This window comes from Mus caroli, unplaced genomic scaffold (assembly GCF_978045245.1).
Source record: "Mus caroli unplaced genomic scaffold, Mus_caroli_1 scaffold_1, whole genome shotgun sequence".
NCBI lineage: Eukaryota > Metazoa > Chordata > Mammalia > Rodentia > Muridae > Mus > Mus caroli.
In genome coordinates, this window is record NW_028227256.1 from 147,746,455 (window position 1) to 147,764,984 (window position 18,530).

The 18,530-nt window shown below is 38.6% G+C and overlaps 1 protein-coding gene across 5 annotated transcripts in view; it reads right to left on the reverse strand.

The window, feature by feature from the left end:
• Positions 1 to 15,266: 15,266 nt before the first annotated feature.
• Odr4 (odr-4 GPCR localization factor homolog) overlaps positions 15,267 to 18,530 on the reverse strand; it is a 32,254-nt gene continuing 28,990 nt past the window's right edge. For all 5 annotated transcript variants that reach the window (XM_021154749.3, XM_029482374.2, XM_085841801.1 and 2 more), the window contains 2 exons: positions 17,440 to 17,547; positions 15,267 to 16,834 (listed from right to left, as the gene is read on the reverse strand). In XM_021154749.3, coding sequence (XP_021010408.1) covers positions 16,767 to 16,834; positions 17,440 to 17,547 — 176 coding nt within the window. In that variant the 3' untranslated portion in view covers positions 15,267 to 16,766. The remainder of the gene's footprint in view (positions 16,835 to 17,439; positions 17,548 to 18,530) is intronic.

Here is an 18,530-nt window from a genome sequence, read left to right on the forward strand (position 1 = left end):
ACAACATTAGAGTATAAATGGATAAGTTAGATGGAGAGTAAGATGAACGATGTCTAACGCAGAGTAAAAAGATAATGGTGAGTGAGAGATAAAGCAACATGGTGAACAATGGAAGAAACGGTGCTTGGTACACAGCCAGACACAGACTCCTCGTGAGATGTTGGGAGCACGCCAACGCCTGGCAGCTCATGGGTTAAACATGCAAATATTCGAAGCTTTAGTCTCCATCCTTTTTGTTGTTGTTGCTGTTGTTTTTGGTTTTGTTTTGTTTTGTTTTTTTGAGACAGGGTTTCTCTATGTAGCCCTGGCTGTCCTGGAACTCAACTCTATAAACCAGGCTGGCCTCGAACTCAGAAATCCTCCTTCCTGCCTCTGCCTCCCAAGTGCTGGGATTAAAGGCGTGAGCCACCACTGCCCGACATCCTTTTACGTAACTAGCTTACGGTTCTTCCACCTTCATCCAGGACTCTAAACATTTCTCAGATATTATCTGACGAGAACTATCTCATCTTTCAACCATCTGAAGTGAAATGACAACCTCACATAAACGGGGTCTACGACGTTCTGGCAGAAGCATCCACACAAGTGTCTCCAGTCAGCGGATCCGGCTGTGTAGGACCTGAACTCATTCCCCCAGGCACCGGAAGTTCTCTGCTGTGGTTATGCCCCTCTCCTCTGCACTCTCTGCCCGTTTTCTCCATATACTATTAATATGGGCTTTGAAATATTTATATATTATCCACAATTTAAAGTATGTCCATCTACAATTTAAAGTTTTAACCTACTGCTCACATCTCTGGTTTCTTTAAAGTCACAATTCTTAAAGGAGGTATCTTTACATCATACTGGTGGGACTCTGCCAAGCAATTTAAGTACAGTTGAAATCTCTTATCACATTTATTGGACAACTTTTAGTCCATTTGTATTCAGCTTCCCCTAAACTCATTCATATTAGAGGGGACTTCTCTCTTCCCTTTGAGTTACTTCCTCTGGCTTCTGACAGCATACTGGCACGCCCCTCCTATCCACCTGTCACTTCCTTCAAAGTCCTTCACTGAGTTCTCTAGGTACTCAGTCTAGATCATCTCTTTCAGTCAACTCTTGGATTGACATCTCACCTCGTCTTCCTTTTCTTTTTTTTCTTTTCTTTTTCGAGACAGGGTTTCTCTGTATACCCCCGGCTGTCCTGGAACTCACTTTGTAGACCAGGCGGGCCTCGAACTCAGAAATCCGCCTGCCTCTGCTTCCCGTGATTAAAGGCGTGTGCCACTACTCCCGGCCTCACCTCGTCTTTCTTTAGACTCTACAATCTTCTGTATCAAGTAGAGGAAGAAAAAAAAAAGCAAACAAAGAATAGGAAAGGAAAAGGCAGAACGTCTGCCACTGGCGTATGTATTCATGATGAACAGATGCATCAGAATTCCTGGCGATCACCAGTTTATGCTGACTGGTCTCCTACATAGTTTTGTCTCTAAATGAATATTTTTGTTCATGGATCTAAAATCTTGAATATTGATTCCTCATTTTACATTTGGGGAAAGCATTTTAAACACCATATGGCCTGCTTTTAAATTTCTAGACAATAACGATATCACGTAGAGGGAGAACAGGAAGAGGGGCCAGGTATGATGTTTACATATAATCAAGGAGTTTTAAAAACAGGTGTTTTCTATCAAATAGAGGCTGGAAATTCATTCATCTCTTATAGAATTCTCTACTAAGAAAGTACTAGTCTTACAAATGTAGCAAAAAAAGTCAGATGTGCTGCCATGTCCTGTACTCAGAAGGCTGAAGCAAGACGAAAGGGTTGAGAGTCATTAGTTCAATGGCAGTGTTGGCTATAAACAAAAGCAAGAGCAAAATCAAAAAAAAAAAAAAGTGAAGAAAAAAGTCAGGCATCTTCACATGAAGTATTTATAAATCTAAAGGCTCAATAGACTAGCTATCGATTGGCATTAATTCCATGGACTGGAAGGAAACCCTTAAAGGATGGTGGTGAGATGGTGAAGAAGGATGGTCAAATATCTACAATACAACAATAGTTTAACAACAAGATGTAGGTTCAGTTATTAGTGACTCAGTTATTCATTTGTTCATTTTATCCCGTTATTAGCTATTTAGTCATTCATTCTCAGTGACCAGAGGAAGGAAAGAAAGGCTAACCATTTAAGGGAAACATCCATCTATAGTAAAAATAAATGAGAGAGAGAGAGAGAGAAAAAAAGAGAGAGAGAGAGAGAGAGAGAGAGAAAGAGAGAGAGAGAAATTACTGCTTTGAAACATTCCTATCCAAAGAAAGCTCCTCTCCTGTAAGAAACAAACCACCATCTTTTCATTTTGAATAAACAGCTTGCAAGCTTAAGCCGGACTAAACCCAGGAATGTATTTAACCCATCATTGTCAAAGCAAAAGTAGGTGGTACCAACTTAGAAAGCGAGTGATGACAGCAACCATTCTCAGCGTAAGCACTAGGTGACTAATGGGTGCCAGGGCAAGCTTTGATCATAGACCACTCATCAGGAGAGTCACACAAAAGACAGGATTTGACTAGAACCGCCTGAAGTCTGCTGTTGCAAAGATGCTGCACTACAAAGGCCTTCATGTAAACACTTAATCTGTTGATTAATTCTATAGGAGAAGACATCATTAAAAATATATTTATTAATTTTTTGAGAATTTTAAGAATGTATTTTGATCACATTCACCCCCAATTCCACCCTTAACTTCTCCCAGATCCACCCCAGAGATCATTTTTGATTTACCAAAGGAAGAGTTTTAAGTTAAAAAGTTTAAAATGTTATACCATGTCACATGATTACTCAAATAATAATTGTAGTAGACCTGAAGGATAACTTGTTATCTAATGCTAGGAAATTTTGAAAGGAATAGTAAATTTGAATTGTAAATTGAAAAGCTAATTTATTCATTTGTTCAGAAAACATTACTGATAGTCTGCAATGTCCATAGAGAGTCCTAGAGAGCAAGAAACATAAGGAAGGTAAAGAAAGCAAGCCTTTATACAGAAACAGAAGATAACTGCTTACACCTTTGTACCTCCATGTCTCTACGGTGATGCCGGTGACTCTAATGAACACCAGTAGCAAACTTCTTTATCTGAATCCAATCATTCACTTTGTGAATTTGTGCATACTAATTAATCTCTCTGCACCTTTTAAAAACCTGTTAAACACAGATAATGACTTCACTTCTTCACAAAGTTACTATGAAATAAAAATAAGTAAATCATGTAAGCTAATAAGAAGACTGCCTAATGTGCAGATATTACTACTGTTGCTTGTCATTATTAATAGATATACGCAAGTAAAATGATTCATATACCATACAGATTTAAAGGCATAAAGTTGTGCTTATATACATCAAAGTTAATTCAGGAAGGTGTCAGATGCAATGTATCTATAGCAAACACAGTACTCACATCCTTCTAGAAATGAACTTACCGAATACTTTATATACAATATTTAAACCGGGAAAGGGGATAACATTTGAAATGTAAATAAAGAAAATATCCAATAAAAATACAATAAAAAATATGTAAGTCAAAAGAGAAAAGTCCTTTAAAAATTCCAAAGCAGTAAAAGGCAGATCAGTAACTACAACAAAGTGGCCCAACCACTGTACACATTAGATTCTACAGCCCATCTCCATGCTTTGGGGCACACTGAACACTGATGACGATTCTCCAACCACTTTGCCTGTTGTTCCTGGACTATATTTTCCCAGTCTTATCTTGTGGCCTTTCTTTCTTGATAACTTCCTCATTGACTCTTTGGATTCCATTATTAATCCTGATGGTTGCTCCTATGTCAAGATTTCTGAATATCACTATTATTGGCATTTCTGGGAAGATTTGCCCTGCACACTAAAAGACAGTTAGCAGCATCCTTGACCTTTCTCAAATAGATGCTAGTAACATCCTCCTCTAATTGCAACAACAAAAAACTTTCTTTAGACAATGTCAAGTGCTCTCCAGAAGGCAAGAATCATGTCCAGTAGAAAATCACTTACCATGACATACGAAACATATCTTCTGCCTCCTGCTTTCTACATTTGTGGAGATTTAACTCACCATAATTTGTCACTAGAACCATTGCAACCATTTCCTAACTGCACTTCACAACTACCAATGATCAAGTTGATACCAGAAACATATCACAAAAAGATTAAGTGGCTGAGAAAATCCCAAGACCTTTGGGCCATGCCGCTGAAAGTTTTCTCAGGATATCTATGAAACAAAAGAAGATAATTGGGTTTGTGGGGTGCTTTAAATTATATTCTGAAATGTATTGGAATATAAATATTTTCTTGATAACCTATACATTCTGAAAGTGAAGTAGCTATGTACAGTGTACCTTCCATTAATGAAACAAGTATGTTTTTTTAAATGTAAACTCAACAGCAACCCTTCTCAAGGTAATTTTTATGGCTATCATCTTTAACTAAATGTTTGAAACTTGAAGTATTAGTGGCATATTGGGGCTGAGGGAAGCATCAAGATAACTGAGTTTTCTCTTGCCATGGAAGATGACTAATGATCTGATTGTGGCCCTCAGAATCTACATTTAAAAGTCTAACACAGTGGTACACATATATACATGCCTATGGTGAGACAGGAGGTGGGGAAGAGACTGTAACATGGTTGGATAGCTGAAGTAGGGGGAACATGAGGTTAAGACTAGCCTGAGCTCCATAGCATTACTATGTTTTAAACAACAACAACTTGAAGAAAACTTGACATAATCAAATTTTAATGTACATAAAACAGATGTATAGACAAACACAGTTTAGTTTTCAAGATCTCTGCTATTTCAATAACTCTTGATTCTTTAAAAAAGAAAAATCTGAACTTAAGATTCACAAGAAATTATTTACCCTGTTATGAAAATAAAACATTTTGTGAAAATTAAGATATTAAATCCTGAAACGTAATAACCAACTACTACATACATTCATGATTACTGATGAAGTCATATAAAGGTAATATCATGCATGCTGTGGAAAACTAGTAGCTTTGGAGACCACAAATAGAAAAGACAGCTTTGCATTATGTTATCACAGAAAGATGCTCCTGGACACACTATGTAATGATTCTCCATAAACACATCTAAACTCATATCCCGCACTAGTTACTTTACTGTTGCAGTAATAAAACACTGAGACCAAGGCAACCTACAGAAGAAAGAGTTTATTTGAGCTTACAGTTCCAGAGGGATCAGAGTCCATGATGGCAGAGCAGAAGAACAGCAGCTGAAGCTAGATGTTGAGTGTTTACATCTGGATCTATAAGCAAGACGTGGAGAGATTAAACTGGTAATGTGGAGGCTTTAAAACATCAAGGCCTTTCTGCAGTGGCATACTTCAAAGCTCCATCAAGGCCACACCTCCTAAACCTACATAAACCATACCACCAATCAGAGACAAAGTGTTCATATATCCACACCTATGGATAACACACTCAAACAAATCATCAGCTATTCTAAGGTGAAAATGCACTTAGTACATCTAACCTAATCTACAGCTTAGGAACACAATATAATGTAGAATATTTTCATTCAGCCCTGACAATAAGTGGCTGAATGAAAATACACCTGATATTCCAAGGGAGTATGATGCTGCATAGTGCTAGCCAAGGTTGGAAAGATCAAAACTAAAAATTCAAGGTATGGTTTCTAGAGAATATATGTCACTTTGTACCACTATGATCCAAAATGTAAAATACAATATATGTGGAATATCAGTAAGCAGGAATACTGTGTATAACATCACAAACACCATTGTATGTAAAGACTTGCAAAAACACATGAAGTAGAATGTTCTTTATAATATATGCTGCTTAAGAATGAAGACACAGAAGAGTTAGATGTCAGTTGGCTTTCTCAAATCATGGAAGAATTAGATGTTAGCTGGCTTTCTTAAATCCATATGGCCAATAAGATATAAAGTTTAATCATAACCTTGGGTCTATCAATGTTAGCTCCAATGCTATTTCCATTAGGTAATATTATTTACCTGAAAGTTACCAACACAAACAATAAGTGACAAACCAAATTCAGGTTTCTCTATGATCTGTCTTAATGTAGTTCAGGTCTATGTGTCAGTGCTGAGAAAAATAGGAAGAAGAGAAGGAATGGATGAACAGGAGAAAACAAAGTTACCTGGAATCTGGAGAAAGCTTCAGTCCAGGAATCTAATAACAAATCTAGTGGGTATAGTTCTAAAAGAGAAAACTGAGAAGAAAATGGCAATGTAAGATTTTAATTATATATTTTTCATTGTTTTAGCAATAATATTAAGGAAAAAAAATTTTATGAATACTTTTATGGCTGAGCAAACTGTAAAAGTCTCTTTATTTTTCAGGCTTTTGGATCTTTTATTTGTTTGTTTTGCCATCCTATGTAAAAAAAAAAAAAAATGCTCCAAAAGTACATATTTGATTAACTCAGGTATGTTTACTCTGGCCATATTATTTCTCACAGGACCTATTCCTCAGTCTCAATTCTTGAATACATAGAAGCTTAATTTTAAGCAAGTTATTTCAAAAATGATAACTCATTGAAAGGTTATTTATTCAGCGTTGACAACCCATAATTAGCACTCCTACCGGGCTCCTGCTGTAACAAGCTAGGCTCATTCTTAGTAGCTAATGATTATCAGAAGTGAAATTAAACCTGCTGAGTTACTTGAATTCCAGAGACTTATATAATAAACTGTGTAAGTTCCCAGAGAAGTTACAAAGAACAAAGCTATGGCTCTTCGTTATATTTCACTTTTACTAAATATCAGTTTCAAGTCTTAGAGAGATGGTTCACCAATGAAGAGTACCTGTTGCCCTTGCAAAGCCCTTGGGTTTGGTTCCCAGCACCCAGTTGATAGATCACAACCATCCTTAATCCTAATTCCATTAAAATGATACCTTTTTCTGGTCTCTGCAAGCACAAACACAGTGTGCATACATACACGCTGTCAAAAACTTATACACATACAGTAAGAATGAAAATTTTTTTAAATCTTTTTTATAAAATTATAATTGCAAATACTGGCTTCAGAAAGAGTTCAGCCATTAAAGGCTCAACTTTTTCTACAGGGCAGGATTTCAGTTCCTTCAATACAGATCCTCAAAAACTGTCTCTCTAGCTCCCCTTGAAAGGGGCTGGAGAGGCACAGCTCAGTAGTTAAGAGTCAACTGTTCTTGTGTAGGATCTGAGTTCAGTTCTGAGTGCCCATGTCTGTGCCCTGGCTCCCATAACCCATACCTGTAACTCTAGCATGAGGGATCCATGCCCACTGGCACCTAGCCTTTTGGGGCACCTCTGCTCACAGGCTCATATTCACACAGACATACACATTGCCGGTATTCTTTTTTTGTCAATAAATATTTCTTCAATTTCTTCAAGTATTTCAAGAGACAGAGGCTTTTTTAAGTTTTAATTTGTTGTTGTTGTTGGATTGGTTGTGGTAGTACAAGATCGGGGAAACTTGTAAACTCTTTGGTTCCTCCTGAAAGAAGGGAAGTACATTTCCGTCTGTTTGAAACAAGTTATTTTACCACTATTATCACTTCTAAGTAAAAGTCTTAAGTAGAAATAATCCTAATCGTAGTAACAGTGACAAAGACGTGCATGATTTAAAATTTAGTTTACTACTGTAAAGCCCCATAATGTCTAACCGGACTTTATAAAAATCCAAGGTGCTTCTATTCAAAAGAAATTAACTTAAAATTTAGTGATACATAAAAGTAGGACTAAAGTAAAACAAAATGTATATAAAGCAAATAGCAAATTTTAAAAGCAATTACCACTAAGCTAAGAAAAACAACCTTAAAGAGAAAGAAGTATTCTTAAGTATAGAAAAGATTATTAATGATAATGATTGTTATTATAAATAATTATAAGATGGTACATAAGAACTTGGATACAATTTGATACATGCATGTACCTAATGAAATGTTATAGAATTTACGCAGTAATAATTAACTGAGCTTTAATTCTTGACTGCTGATGCAATGTGACCTTTCATGATGTATGGGTTTTCCACCACGCCTTACCTCAAACTGTAAGCCATACAGCCCTCAAAGTACAAGCTCTTCCTTCCTTAAAGTGCTTTTAGGTATGTTGTCATAGTAACAGGGAAAGTAAATAACACCTACGTTAGTGCTGGGATGAGAGCTGTTGCTATGATAAACCCAACTACATGGATGGCACTTGGGCCTTTGCAACTGCTTACCAAGAGCAACAAGAAAGAGTTTGGATCTTGGGTTAGAAAAGTCCGTCAATGTTGTAAGTAGAGTGTCCCATTTTGCTTGCCGTGGTGATAAATACCACAGTGAAAAGTAATTTGGAAGGAAAGGGTTTACTTGGGTCACACTTCCAAATCACCACAATCCATCTTTGTGGGAAGTCATGGCAGGAACTCAAGCAGGAGCTGAAGCAGAAACCAAAGGATTCCCTTACTGGTTTGCTCCTTCTGGCTCTTTCTCATTCAGCCAGCTTTGTAGGGAAGCTCATAGTTCAAGACACCTCGAGACCAAGTTCTTAGCTTAAAAGTGTAGAAAGTGGTTCTGATGCTCTGACTGGGAATGAGCATGATGCGAACACTGTTCCCCAATTGGTTCTTAATCGATCAATAAAGGTGCTAGCAGCCAATGGCTGGTCAAAAGAGGTGGGACTTCCAGTTTCCCACAGGCAGGCTGGCAGACATAGTTGAGAAGAAATTTGACATGCTTCAGAGGAAGAAAGAACCATCAGCCATATGAGATGGAGTTGGGGGGTGGGGGGCCATTGACACTTCTATGACAGGGCCTGGGGTAACAGACTGGAGATTAGAAACGCAACTAAGGTGAGGGCAGATTTAGGTTCTGAGCTAGGACTAAAGGTAACTGCGCAACTAAAGTTGGGGGAGAGATTTAGAGGTGTTGGGCTGGGAGTGAAAAGAAGGGCATGATAGCCAAGGGCGGCTTAGAAGAGTCTGGGCATTGAGCTAAAGTATATTAAAAACAAGTTTGTGTGTGTGTGTGTGTGTGTGTGTGTGTGTGTGTGTGTGTGTGATCCGCTGATCCTGAGTGGCTCCTGGGCAGGGGCTGATAGACAGCAGCTTAAAGCGGGGTAGCAGAAACTACACAAAGGAAATATATTTGCCCCAGAAGGACAGAGGAGAGGAGTAAAGGATAAAGACAGGTTATAGAGGAAGAGAGAGGAGAAGGGAACAAGAGAGAGGGGAGAAAGGGGCCACGGGAGAGAGGGAGGGGTATTTTTCTCAGAGTGGGACAAAGGACTGCCTCTGGATAAAAAGGAGACAGACATGACCTGTAGGCAAATGGCAATTTACAAAGGTAACATGGGGAAGCATGTTAGGATGGGGTGTTTAATTTCAATTGGGCGTGTTAATCAGATGAGCCAAAGGAAACTTTTGGTTCCTGGACTTCAGAACTTGATAGCTTGACCTTGGTGGTCACTTTCAGGAAGAGGAAGTGGGCAAATAAGGGACTAATCTTGGGAGCTAGCTTTAAGAATGTAATGATTTTTTTAACAAGGGGTCAGGGAGAAGGGCAGGCCTGCCAAAGCCATGTTTGTGAGCTGGCTAAAGTCTTTCAAGCTTTCGTATGGAACTCACACCCACCTTCCTGGGCATGTTGCCACAGTGGGCTGGGGCCTCCCACATCAATAAACAATAGGAAGTGATTTTTCAATTAATCAGTTTCCCACATGACTCTACGTTGTGTCACCTAGACAAGAGAAATTACCCAGTACACAAAGCTTAGTGGGCTATTCTGGAAGAAGCTTTGGAATACCATAGATGAAATAAATGTGGACTGTGGAAGCCTGCTCATGAGGCTTCAGAGAGGAACAAGCGCTCTCTGGGGTACCAGGTTAGAGGTCATAGGTTACATTCTGACAACGAATCTAGCTGCCTTCTGCCTGTGTCCTGAGACTGAAGGGAGGCCAAACTTCATAGACTAATGTGCTTAGTGAAAGAAATTTCAAGGCAGGACAGCATCCGGGATGAGGCATGGTTACTGATCACCACTCTTATTTAGGTGAAAAAGATCAACAAGTATTATAGAATAACAAACAATGCAGTTTTTCTAAGAAAAGGACTGAGGCAAATTTAAAGTTACAATCAAGAAATGTGCTGAAAAGAAACAGATTTTTTTTTTTTTTAACAGAAACCTCCTGCTCTGCAGGGGCATAGGAATGGTGCCTGGAGGTCAGGATTCCTCCCAACAAAGGCTCCAACTTGTGAAATTGCAAACTCCTTTGAAAGACAAGAGCCTGAACTCAGAACACAGAAGGGTTCTTACTCTTAGAAAACAACTGCCTAGCAAGTGTTTCCCCAGGGTTAGCACACAAGGGCTGCTAAGGCTGTGGTCCAAGTGGGCCACAGTATATCTTGAGCTGGCAGCAGAATTTGACGGTGTTGTCTATGTGGTACTGGCTTCAGAAGCATGAAAAACGCTACATTAGTGTGGCTCCATGGTTCCTGAGAGCCTATGAGGTCAAGCTACACAGTGATAGATACTGCAAGGGTTAGAGATGCTCCAAGAGTCCCTTAGAGTGAAGATAAAGCATAAGTTGTCAAGAAGTTCCAGGATGTTTGAGAGACAAGACCCATGGACATTCACCAAAGAAGTCTGCATATACAGAACAGAACCAGGTCAAGAAAGAACAATGTGTTATGGAAGCGGGCAGAGCTGGGGGTGGGGAAGCAGGGGCTACCTAAGTCTTTTGGAGCTAATATGATGTCATCTGTAGTCAGAAATGGAGCTAGATGATTTGATATTTCTTCTGGGTTTCTGTCCTGCTTTGGCCCAATCATTTTGCTCTACTCCTATTCTCTTGTTTAGAACAGGAATGTTTACTCTGGCCATTTTATGTTGAAAGAATTAGTTTGTCCTTTGAGTTCCTAGGGGCTCACTGGTAAGAGATTGGTTTGGTTCTCAGAAGAGACTTTGGGCATCTAAATAGTGTCAGTCTTATTCATTAAAGGGGCTTCAACAGTTGAGATGAATATATTTCATGAGATAGCAATGAACTAATGGAAGCTATAGGTGGAATGTTACAGTTTGAGTGTGAAATGTCTTCCATGTGCTCATGTTTGAACACTTGGTCCCAGGCTGGCAGTACTGTTGGAGTGTAGAACCTTTTAGGAGGTGGGTTCATGCTGGAGGTACTTGGAGATGTGCTATAAAGCTTTGGTTCTCAGAAGAGACTTTGTGGCTTGACCCATGTCCTGTCCACACTGCTCTGTTACTGAGATGCAACGAGACTAGATGACTCATACTTCTACTGTGTCATTTGTCCCAGAGAAGATAAGTTAAAGCCTTATTAAAAATAGGTTACAAAAATTGATGCTTACACCTCTTCACTTCTTTTCTTATTTGGCTTCACTGGAATTAGACTCAATGTTTTTGCCCTAGAATTCCTAGCATATGTTAGTTTTTAAATTATTTCTGGAACAAGGCTCCCAAATACTGCTATGTGTGTGTGTGTGTGTGTGTGTGTGTGTGTGTGTGTGTATGTATGTGTGTGTGTGTGTATATATATATATATATATATATATATATATATATATATATATATGTATATATATATGAGAGAGTCATTGATTTAGCTACAGTGGATTTATAGTATCATCAACTAACATTTTAAATACCATTCTCAGTTTCTACGTTTGAATCCCCATGTGTCGGTAAGAACATAGTGAATTACTGATGGCTAGAACATCTTAGCGCTCATATAAAAGGAAGAGACATTTTATGGGTCCACAGGAATAGCACAAAAGAGGAAGGCAAGCAATAGATAAAAAGGCAAACTGTGATCACTGTATATTTCATATTTCCCTTCGGTATAAAGATTTTTCTTCCTCTTGTCTTTTGATTTACGCTTACCCTGGAAATTAAGTTGACCAATACATGTAGTAAATATCATATTGAGGAATTTCCAAGCCAGGGTTAAAATGTTCTCGTTAGAATGTTCATGCTGGTTCATCAAAGAATCACAAAATATGAAGAAACTCAGTCATTAGAATGGAAGAACTCCAAGCCAGATGCAAGCCTCACACAGAACTGTTACAGCTGGGTTCCCAGTTGAGAGCTACCATCAACTGTCAACCAGGTGAAAGAACTATCTGTTTAAACCCAATCTGGCCCTAAAATAATGGAAGTTCCAGCATCTGCCACATAAAGAACTAAAGTGACTCTGTCCATTCAGAGAACTGTAAGAAAAAGCATTACTAATGTAACTGAGGATGCTCTGTTAGCAATAGGAAACAAAAGTTATGTATGGCTGCCATAAAGGAAATAAGACCCTGTGTATCCGTTACTTAGAAATACTGTTTTCAATGTATTTGTTACACATTGCTTCTCTCTTCTGCCATCATCCTTAACTTCTGTACCATAAAAAGAATTTCACTAAATTAAAAAAGGAGGGGCTTCACTAATCTAAAGGAACAGAGGTAGCTACACTGTGAACTAGCTGGTCAGAAAGATACAAAGGCAGGCAGATTCCTGAGTTCCAGGTCAGCCTGGGACACAGAGAGTCCAGGCCCAGGTGTGGTAGAAATGGTAATTGCAGGACCGAGTCCCAGCCAACTAGCTTATCATCTGTGCTTAACAGAGGCAGGCAGACCTCTGAATTCTTTTGCAATATTAAAAGACAAAAACAAAAAAATAAACATGCTTGCTGATTTCTAAGAGTTAAGGGGCTGGGATCACCAGATACTGATTCTTAGGACAATCAAAAGGGAACATGGAATAAATATGTAAATAAAAAGCTGGGCTTTTGGTCTGCACGAGAGGAGCTATTTCTAGTGAGAGCTGAGCTCTCTGGAGAGTGAAAACAGCTCCGGGAGAATTTTTCTTCTTAATAGTATTTCTGACTTGGTCAGAAGATCTAATAATTTTTTATAGCAGTTTTTCTGACTTTGGCCAGAAAACACATGAGCTCTCCAGACAGCTTTTAGACTTTTTACTAGCAGAAAGAGCTGATTGAACCAGAGAGTTTTTAGAATAGCAAGAACAAACTGTCTAGAGCAGAGCAGAACAGAGAGAAAGAGGGAGGGAGAGAGGGAGGGAGGGAGGGAGAGAGGGAGAGGGAGGGAAGGAGAGACAGACAGAAAGAGACAGACAGAGAGTGCACACTGCCTGGAAAGCCATCTCAGCAGAACCTAGGCTTGGTCCCACCAAAAAAAAAAAATCACTACAAAAACCTGTAATACAAGCTTATTGCTTAACTTTACAAACAGTATTATACCATGGGTAGAGCTGGCATTTACCTAATCATTTCTAAATAAAAGATTTATTTATTTATTTATTTATTTAGACAGTATGCAGCCCATACTGTCATTGAACTTAAAATCTTCCTTCCTGCTTCAAGTGCTGGGGCTGACATTACAGGTTTGAACCACGAAGCCTGAGTTAAATTTTACCTGTGTTTGCCTGTATGCCATTCTCCCTGCTAAATATAATTACATCCCCTAAAATTCTCTTATTTTTAATTAATAAATATATGGATTATAGCCATAAACATAGTTACATTCTCTTATAGTTGTATCTATGCAAGCATTTACCTAAGGTAGATGCATGTGGGGAATACAGTTATTTAACTCTACAAGGACAGATGGCTTTCTGAGCACCCACAGTGTGAAGTGTGTTTTATCACACCATCTTTATCAGCATGTCCATGGCTTAGCTTTTCAACCAAGAGAGGGTTAAACGGTATTGGTTATGGCCTTGATCAATCTCTTATGCAGGTAAATATTTTCATATGTGTAATTACATGTTTTTAAAATGCCTTGTTTTTTTTTTTTTATCTTTTATCACATTTCTAAAGGATCACAAATAGAATAAGCTCATGCTCTCGGTATTTAATGCACACATCTTTTTAATATAGTGCTGAGTTAACTAAGCAGTGCATCTGACTTTCACACGTGGTAAGAAGTGTTATTAGCCTATAGTTTCTTTTCTCTGGCTATCCCTGATTTTGACAAGTTATATGAGCCTCATACAATAACCTCAGGAATCTTCCCTCAGCATATATGCTTTGAAAGTTTGAATACAATTTTGAATAGTGATGTTGTCTTTAAAAGAGGGGTAAAAGGCTGAGGCCATGTTGTTCCAACTATAGGGTTGCAGATCCCTTTAGCTCCTTGGGTACTTTCTCTAGCTTCTCCATTGGGAGCCCTGTGATACATCCAATAGCTGACTGTGAGCATCCACTCCTGTGTTTGCTAGGCCCTGGCAGAGTCTCACAAGAGACAGCTATATTTGGGTCCTTTCAGCAAAATCTTGCTATTGTATGCAATGGTGTCAGCATTTGGAAGCTGATTATGGGATGGTTCCCTGAACAACATGATGAACTAACCAGTACCCCAGAGCTCTTGTCTCTAGCTGCATATGTATCGAAAGATGGCCTAGTCGGCCATCACTGGAAAGAGAGGCCTATTGGACTTGCAAACTTTATATGCCCCAATATAGGGGAATGCCAGGGCCAAAAGAATGGGAATGGGTGGGTAGGGAAGTGGGGGGCGGTATGGGGGACTTTTGTGATAGCATTGGAAATGTAATTGAGGAAAATATGTAATAAAAAATATTTTAAAAATAAATAAATAAATAAATAAATAAATAAATAAAATCATTAAATGATAGTGTAGTGGAGATCAAAGAGAACACCACCAACAAAGTTGTATCACTATGAAAAATTGAGAAATAAATTTCTTTTGAGTAAAAAAAAAAAAAAAGGCTGAGGCCAGTGTTGACCCAAAAACAAAAACAAACAAAAAACCCAAAACCCAAACTTAATTTGTTCACTATTCAATACTCCTGAACAGGTCTACTTAGCTTCTGCAATTCAACTAAAATTTAACTTTGGAGAATTTAGTCTGTTTGATCCACTTTGTCCGTTCACTTTCAGGGCTTTGCTTGTCTTTGTTCTGTGGTGAGGAAGCAGCCCAGGGCCTTGCAGCTGTGAGGTGTGCAGCTATTATTCAACCTTCTTGTTGCCCAGTAATGTCCTCTTTATTTGTATTGTGTCACTACACTCCTTTTTGCAGGGATGTTTCACCACCTACATATTCTTTGATAAGGTGGCCTTGAAAGTAATTCATGTGGAATGACCACACTTAAGCCTTATCTTGGCTTGGCTCCTGAATCCCAGCAGAAGCCCCTTGAAGGACTTTGATTCAAACCAGCCTCCTCCCATCTCTTAACCCAGATTTTCCCAGTTATATCCTTATTTTAAAATTCCACATTAATGTTGCATTAACAATATTTATTCAGTATTACATTTGTTTACAATTTCTATTACAACTTTTTAAAATACTTCATTATGATTTTTGTATACAAATAACACTTTAGATTTACAATATTGATCGCTTTGTCTGCTCATTAACACTTCACTTTCAAAGCTTGCTTCTTGAGGAAGTTTTCTTATCAAGGACCATCCTTTTTCAGTTCTGTAATGACCGTTTGTTTCTGAGTTTCACTTTGCACTGATTTTCAGTTGCCTTCACAATTATGAAGAGATTTTACCTCCTTCTTGGGTACACTGTTGCTTCTGGTCTACTGTGCATGTGACCAAGTTGCCTTAGCTGGGCATCTTTATCACCCCTTTGGCTTTTTAGGAACCTTGTTTCATACTTGATTCACTTGTGGATTGTTTGTTTGTTTCTTCAATTATAAGCCTGTTTGGTAACGAGTGTGCAGAAACCTGTTGTCTAAGTGCTGCCTCTCTCTCATTCCTCCCTCCTGGTTCTCCTAGACCTTGTCCCTCCTCACTCCTCCCAGCATTCCTGCTGCTCTACCCTCCATTCTCTGGTCTCTTCAGCCAAGTCTACTCTTACTAAACAGCCCGCAGTTTCCTCTCCTCCTCATGAGGAGCACTACTTGGGCTTTCACCCACACTATGGCTCTAACCACTCGTTACTCTCAACACTGTTGACATGAACCTTGAGAAATGACTTCAATGTGTTTTCCCTATAGTTTATTTCTCCCCGTCTCACTGCATCTTGTACCTCATGATATAGAATCAGGAAGAAATATTGCTTGATCATAACTTATGGGAGTCTTGGGCCTAAGTTAGGAGTGTTTCTAGTTTATTTCTGCCAGGAGCTAGCTACACAGAACTACAAGGGGGAGCCACTGAATATTAACTTCCCTAACTAGGATAGCATCTCAGATTTACATTTCTCTTTTTTTCTGGGTTGAGGCAAACAGCATTCTGCAGTGCTACTACTGGATCTGCCATCCAAGAAACCACAGTACATGTATATGCTTAAAATAATCTTCATGGCCTCCAATTTAAACAGTGTCCATAATCTACTGCAACTGGGTGCATATTAGAAAAGTCCTTTAGGATGAAGATAATGCCTGGTGATACATCTGCTATGGTTACTACTGTCTGCTTAAAGTTTCAATATTCTAATCAATGTGTGATCCGGTTCAATAGCACTAAATATTTTTTTTTTCTGAAAGCACTAAACTCTTAAATAGCTCACATTTTGACCCTTCTGAAAATACATAATAGTGATTTGTTACATGCAACTCCATTTAGATGCACAGTTTACTTTTGGAAACCTGGGCCAGATAATCAAAGCAGGGCTAAACAAGGCAGCTGGTAGTTTCATGTAAGTCAGAAACACATCTAACGGATGTTAGTTAGCGTAGCAGAGCTGCTTGCTAGCTTCAGTGCAGGTGGACATTGACGTCGTTATTTCCCGTAGCTGTTGATCCGTGATTTCTGGATGATCAGGGAGCTCTAATCACTGAAGTAATGGAAGGAGATGCCCGCAGCAAGCACTGCAACAGCCAGTGCTGTGATCACACCTAAGAGGAAAGCAAACAAGACATAACAGTGGGATGAGCAAAAGAAAGAAGGCGCCACTGACCCTTAGGCTCTGAGACGAGCTAACATGGCCTAAACAACTACACACAGAGACGTACACATGTATGCACACACTACAAAATGGACGGATATGGATATGTACAGACTAAAATTCAGTGGTGGTTTAGAGAAAAATATGTTAGTGAATTGAAAATTAAGTTACAAAGGGTGGATAAAGTGTCTCTCTTACTCAAATGCACACTAAGAGAAAGTAGAAGTAGTATTTTTAAAATCTTCTGTAAATATATGTGTGTATGTATGGACACATACATACATATAGGTACACAGACAGGGACATATACATACATATACACACATAACCCAATATGCCAGCTGTCTCATACATAGATTACACAGAAAGACAGCTCCAGTGTGTAGTGCTTCTCAATCATTGTAATGCAAATTTATTTGTGTAGCGATCATCATCTTGGATCATTCTCAGTAAATACTGTCTTAATCTAACATTGTGGTTAATTGAAATTAATTTTAAGATAAAAAGAATACTCAAAATCAGTTCATTTTCAAAGTCATAAAAAAAAGCAAATACCTATGTTTTGCTGAATTTTCACTCCTATGGTTTTTTTTGGTTGTTCTGGTTGTTCTTCACTTGTGTTGGTCAGTGAAGCCTCACTATTCACAGAGGAAGTCATACAAGCTGCAAGAAATCAGGACAAACTCTAAATTGAAAACTGCCATTGTAAAATAACATAATAAAGAATATACACAATAAAGCCGGGCATGGTGGTGTATGCCTTTAATCCCAGCACTTGGGAGGCAGAGGCAGGTGGATTTCTGAGTTCTAGGCCAGCCTGGTCTACAAAGTGAGTTCCAGGACAGCCAGGGCTACACAGAGAAACCCTGTCTCAAAAAAACAAAACAACAACAACAAAGAATATACACAATAAACAGCATTTTCCTTTCACTCACCTATTTTAAACGATCCCTTTATTTTTATTTTAAAATTTGTTTATTTTACATGCATGCGTGTGTATGTACATGTGTGTATGTATCTTTGTGTTTGTCTGCTCTGTGCTGTGTGCCTGGTACCTATAGAGATTAAAAGAGGGCATCAAATCCCCTTTAGCTGGACTTAAAGACAGTTGTGAACAGCCACAGGGGTGCTGGGAACTGAACCTGGGTCCTCGTCTAGAGTAGCCAAGTGCTCCTATCCACTTAGTCATCTTTCCTGATCATCTTTTATATAACATGAATTTGTTCATTACTCAATACAGGGGAACTAAATTTCATGGAATACATTTCAAAGTGACATAGTCCTCAGAACATGTGATGCACTTTTATTATTGCCCTAAGCCGAACTAAATGAACATAAGTATGTGAATGATATGTGTGGATGTGCAGGTTCCAAGGTAGGCAGTGGGGTCTGAGGACAATTTTTAGGAGTTTGTTCTCTCCCTTAACCAAGGGTACCTGAGATGGAACTCCAGTCGTTAGACTTTTACTGAGCTATCCCCCCAGCCTGAATGTAAGTTTTTACTTCATTATAATGACAATAATTTTTATATATCTGCCTTTGTGAATTTACTTAAATTAACAGAGTCCCAAAGACTCACTTGATATCCCAAAAATGCAGTAACTGTTACAGAATTCTATTGAACTATGCTTTAAAATAAGTATTTC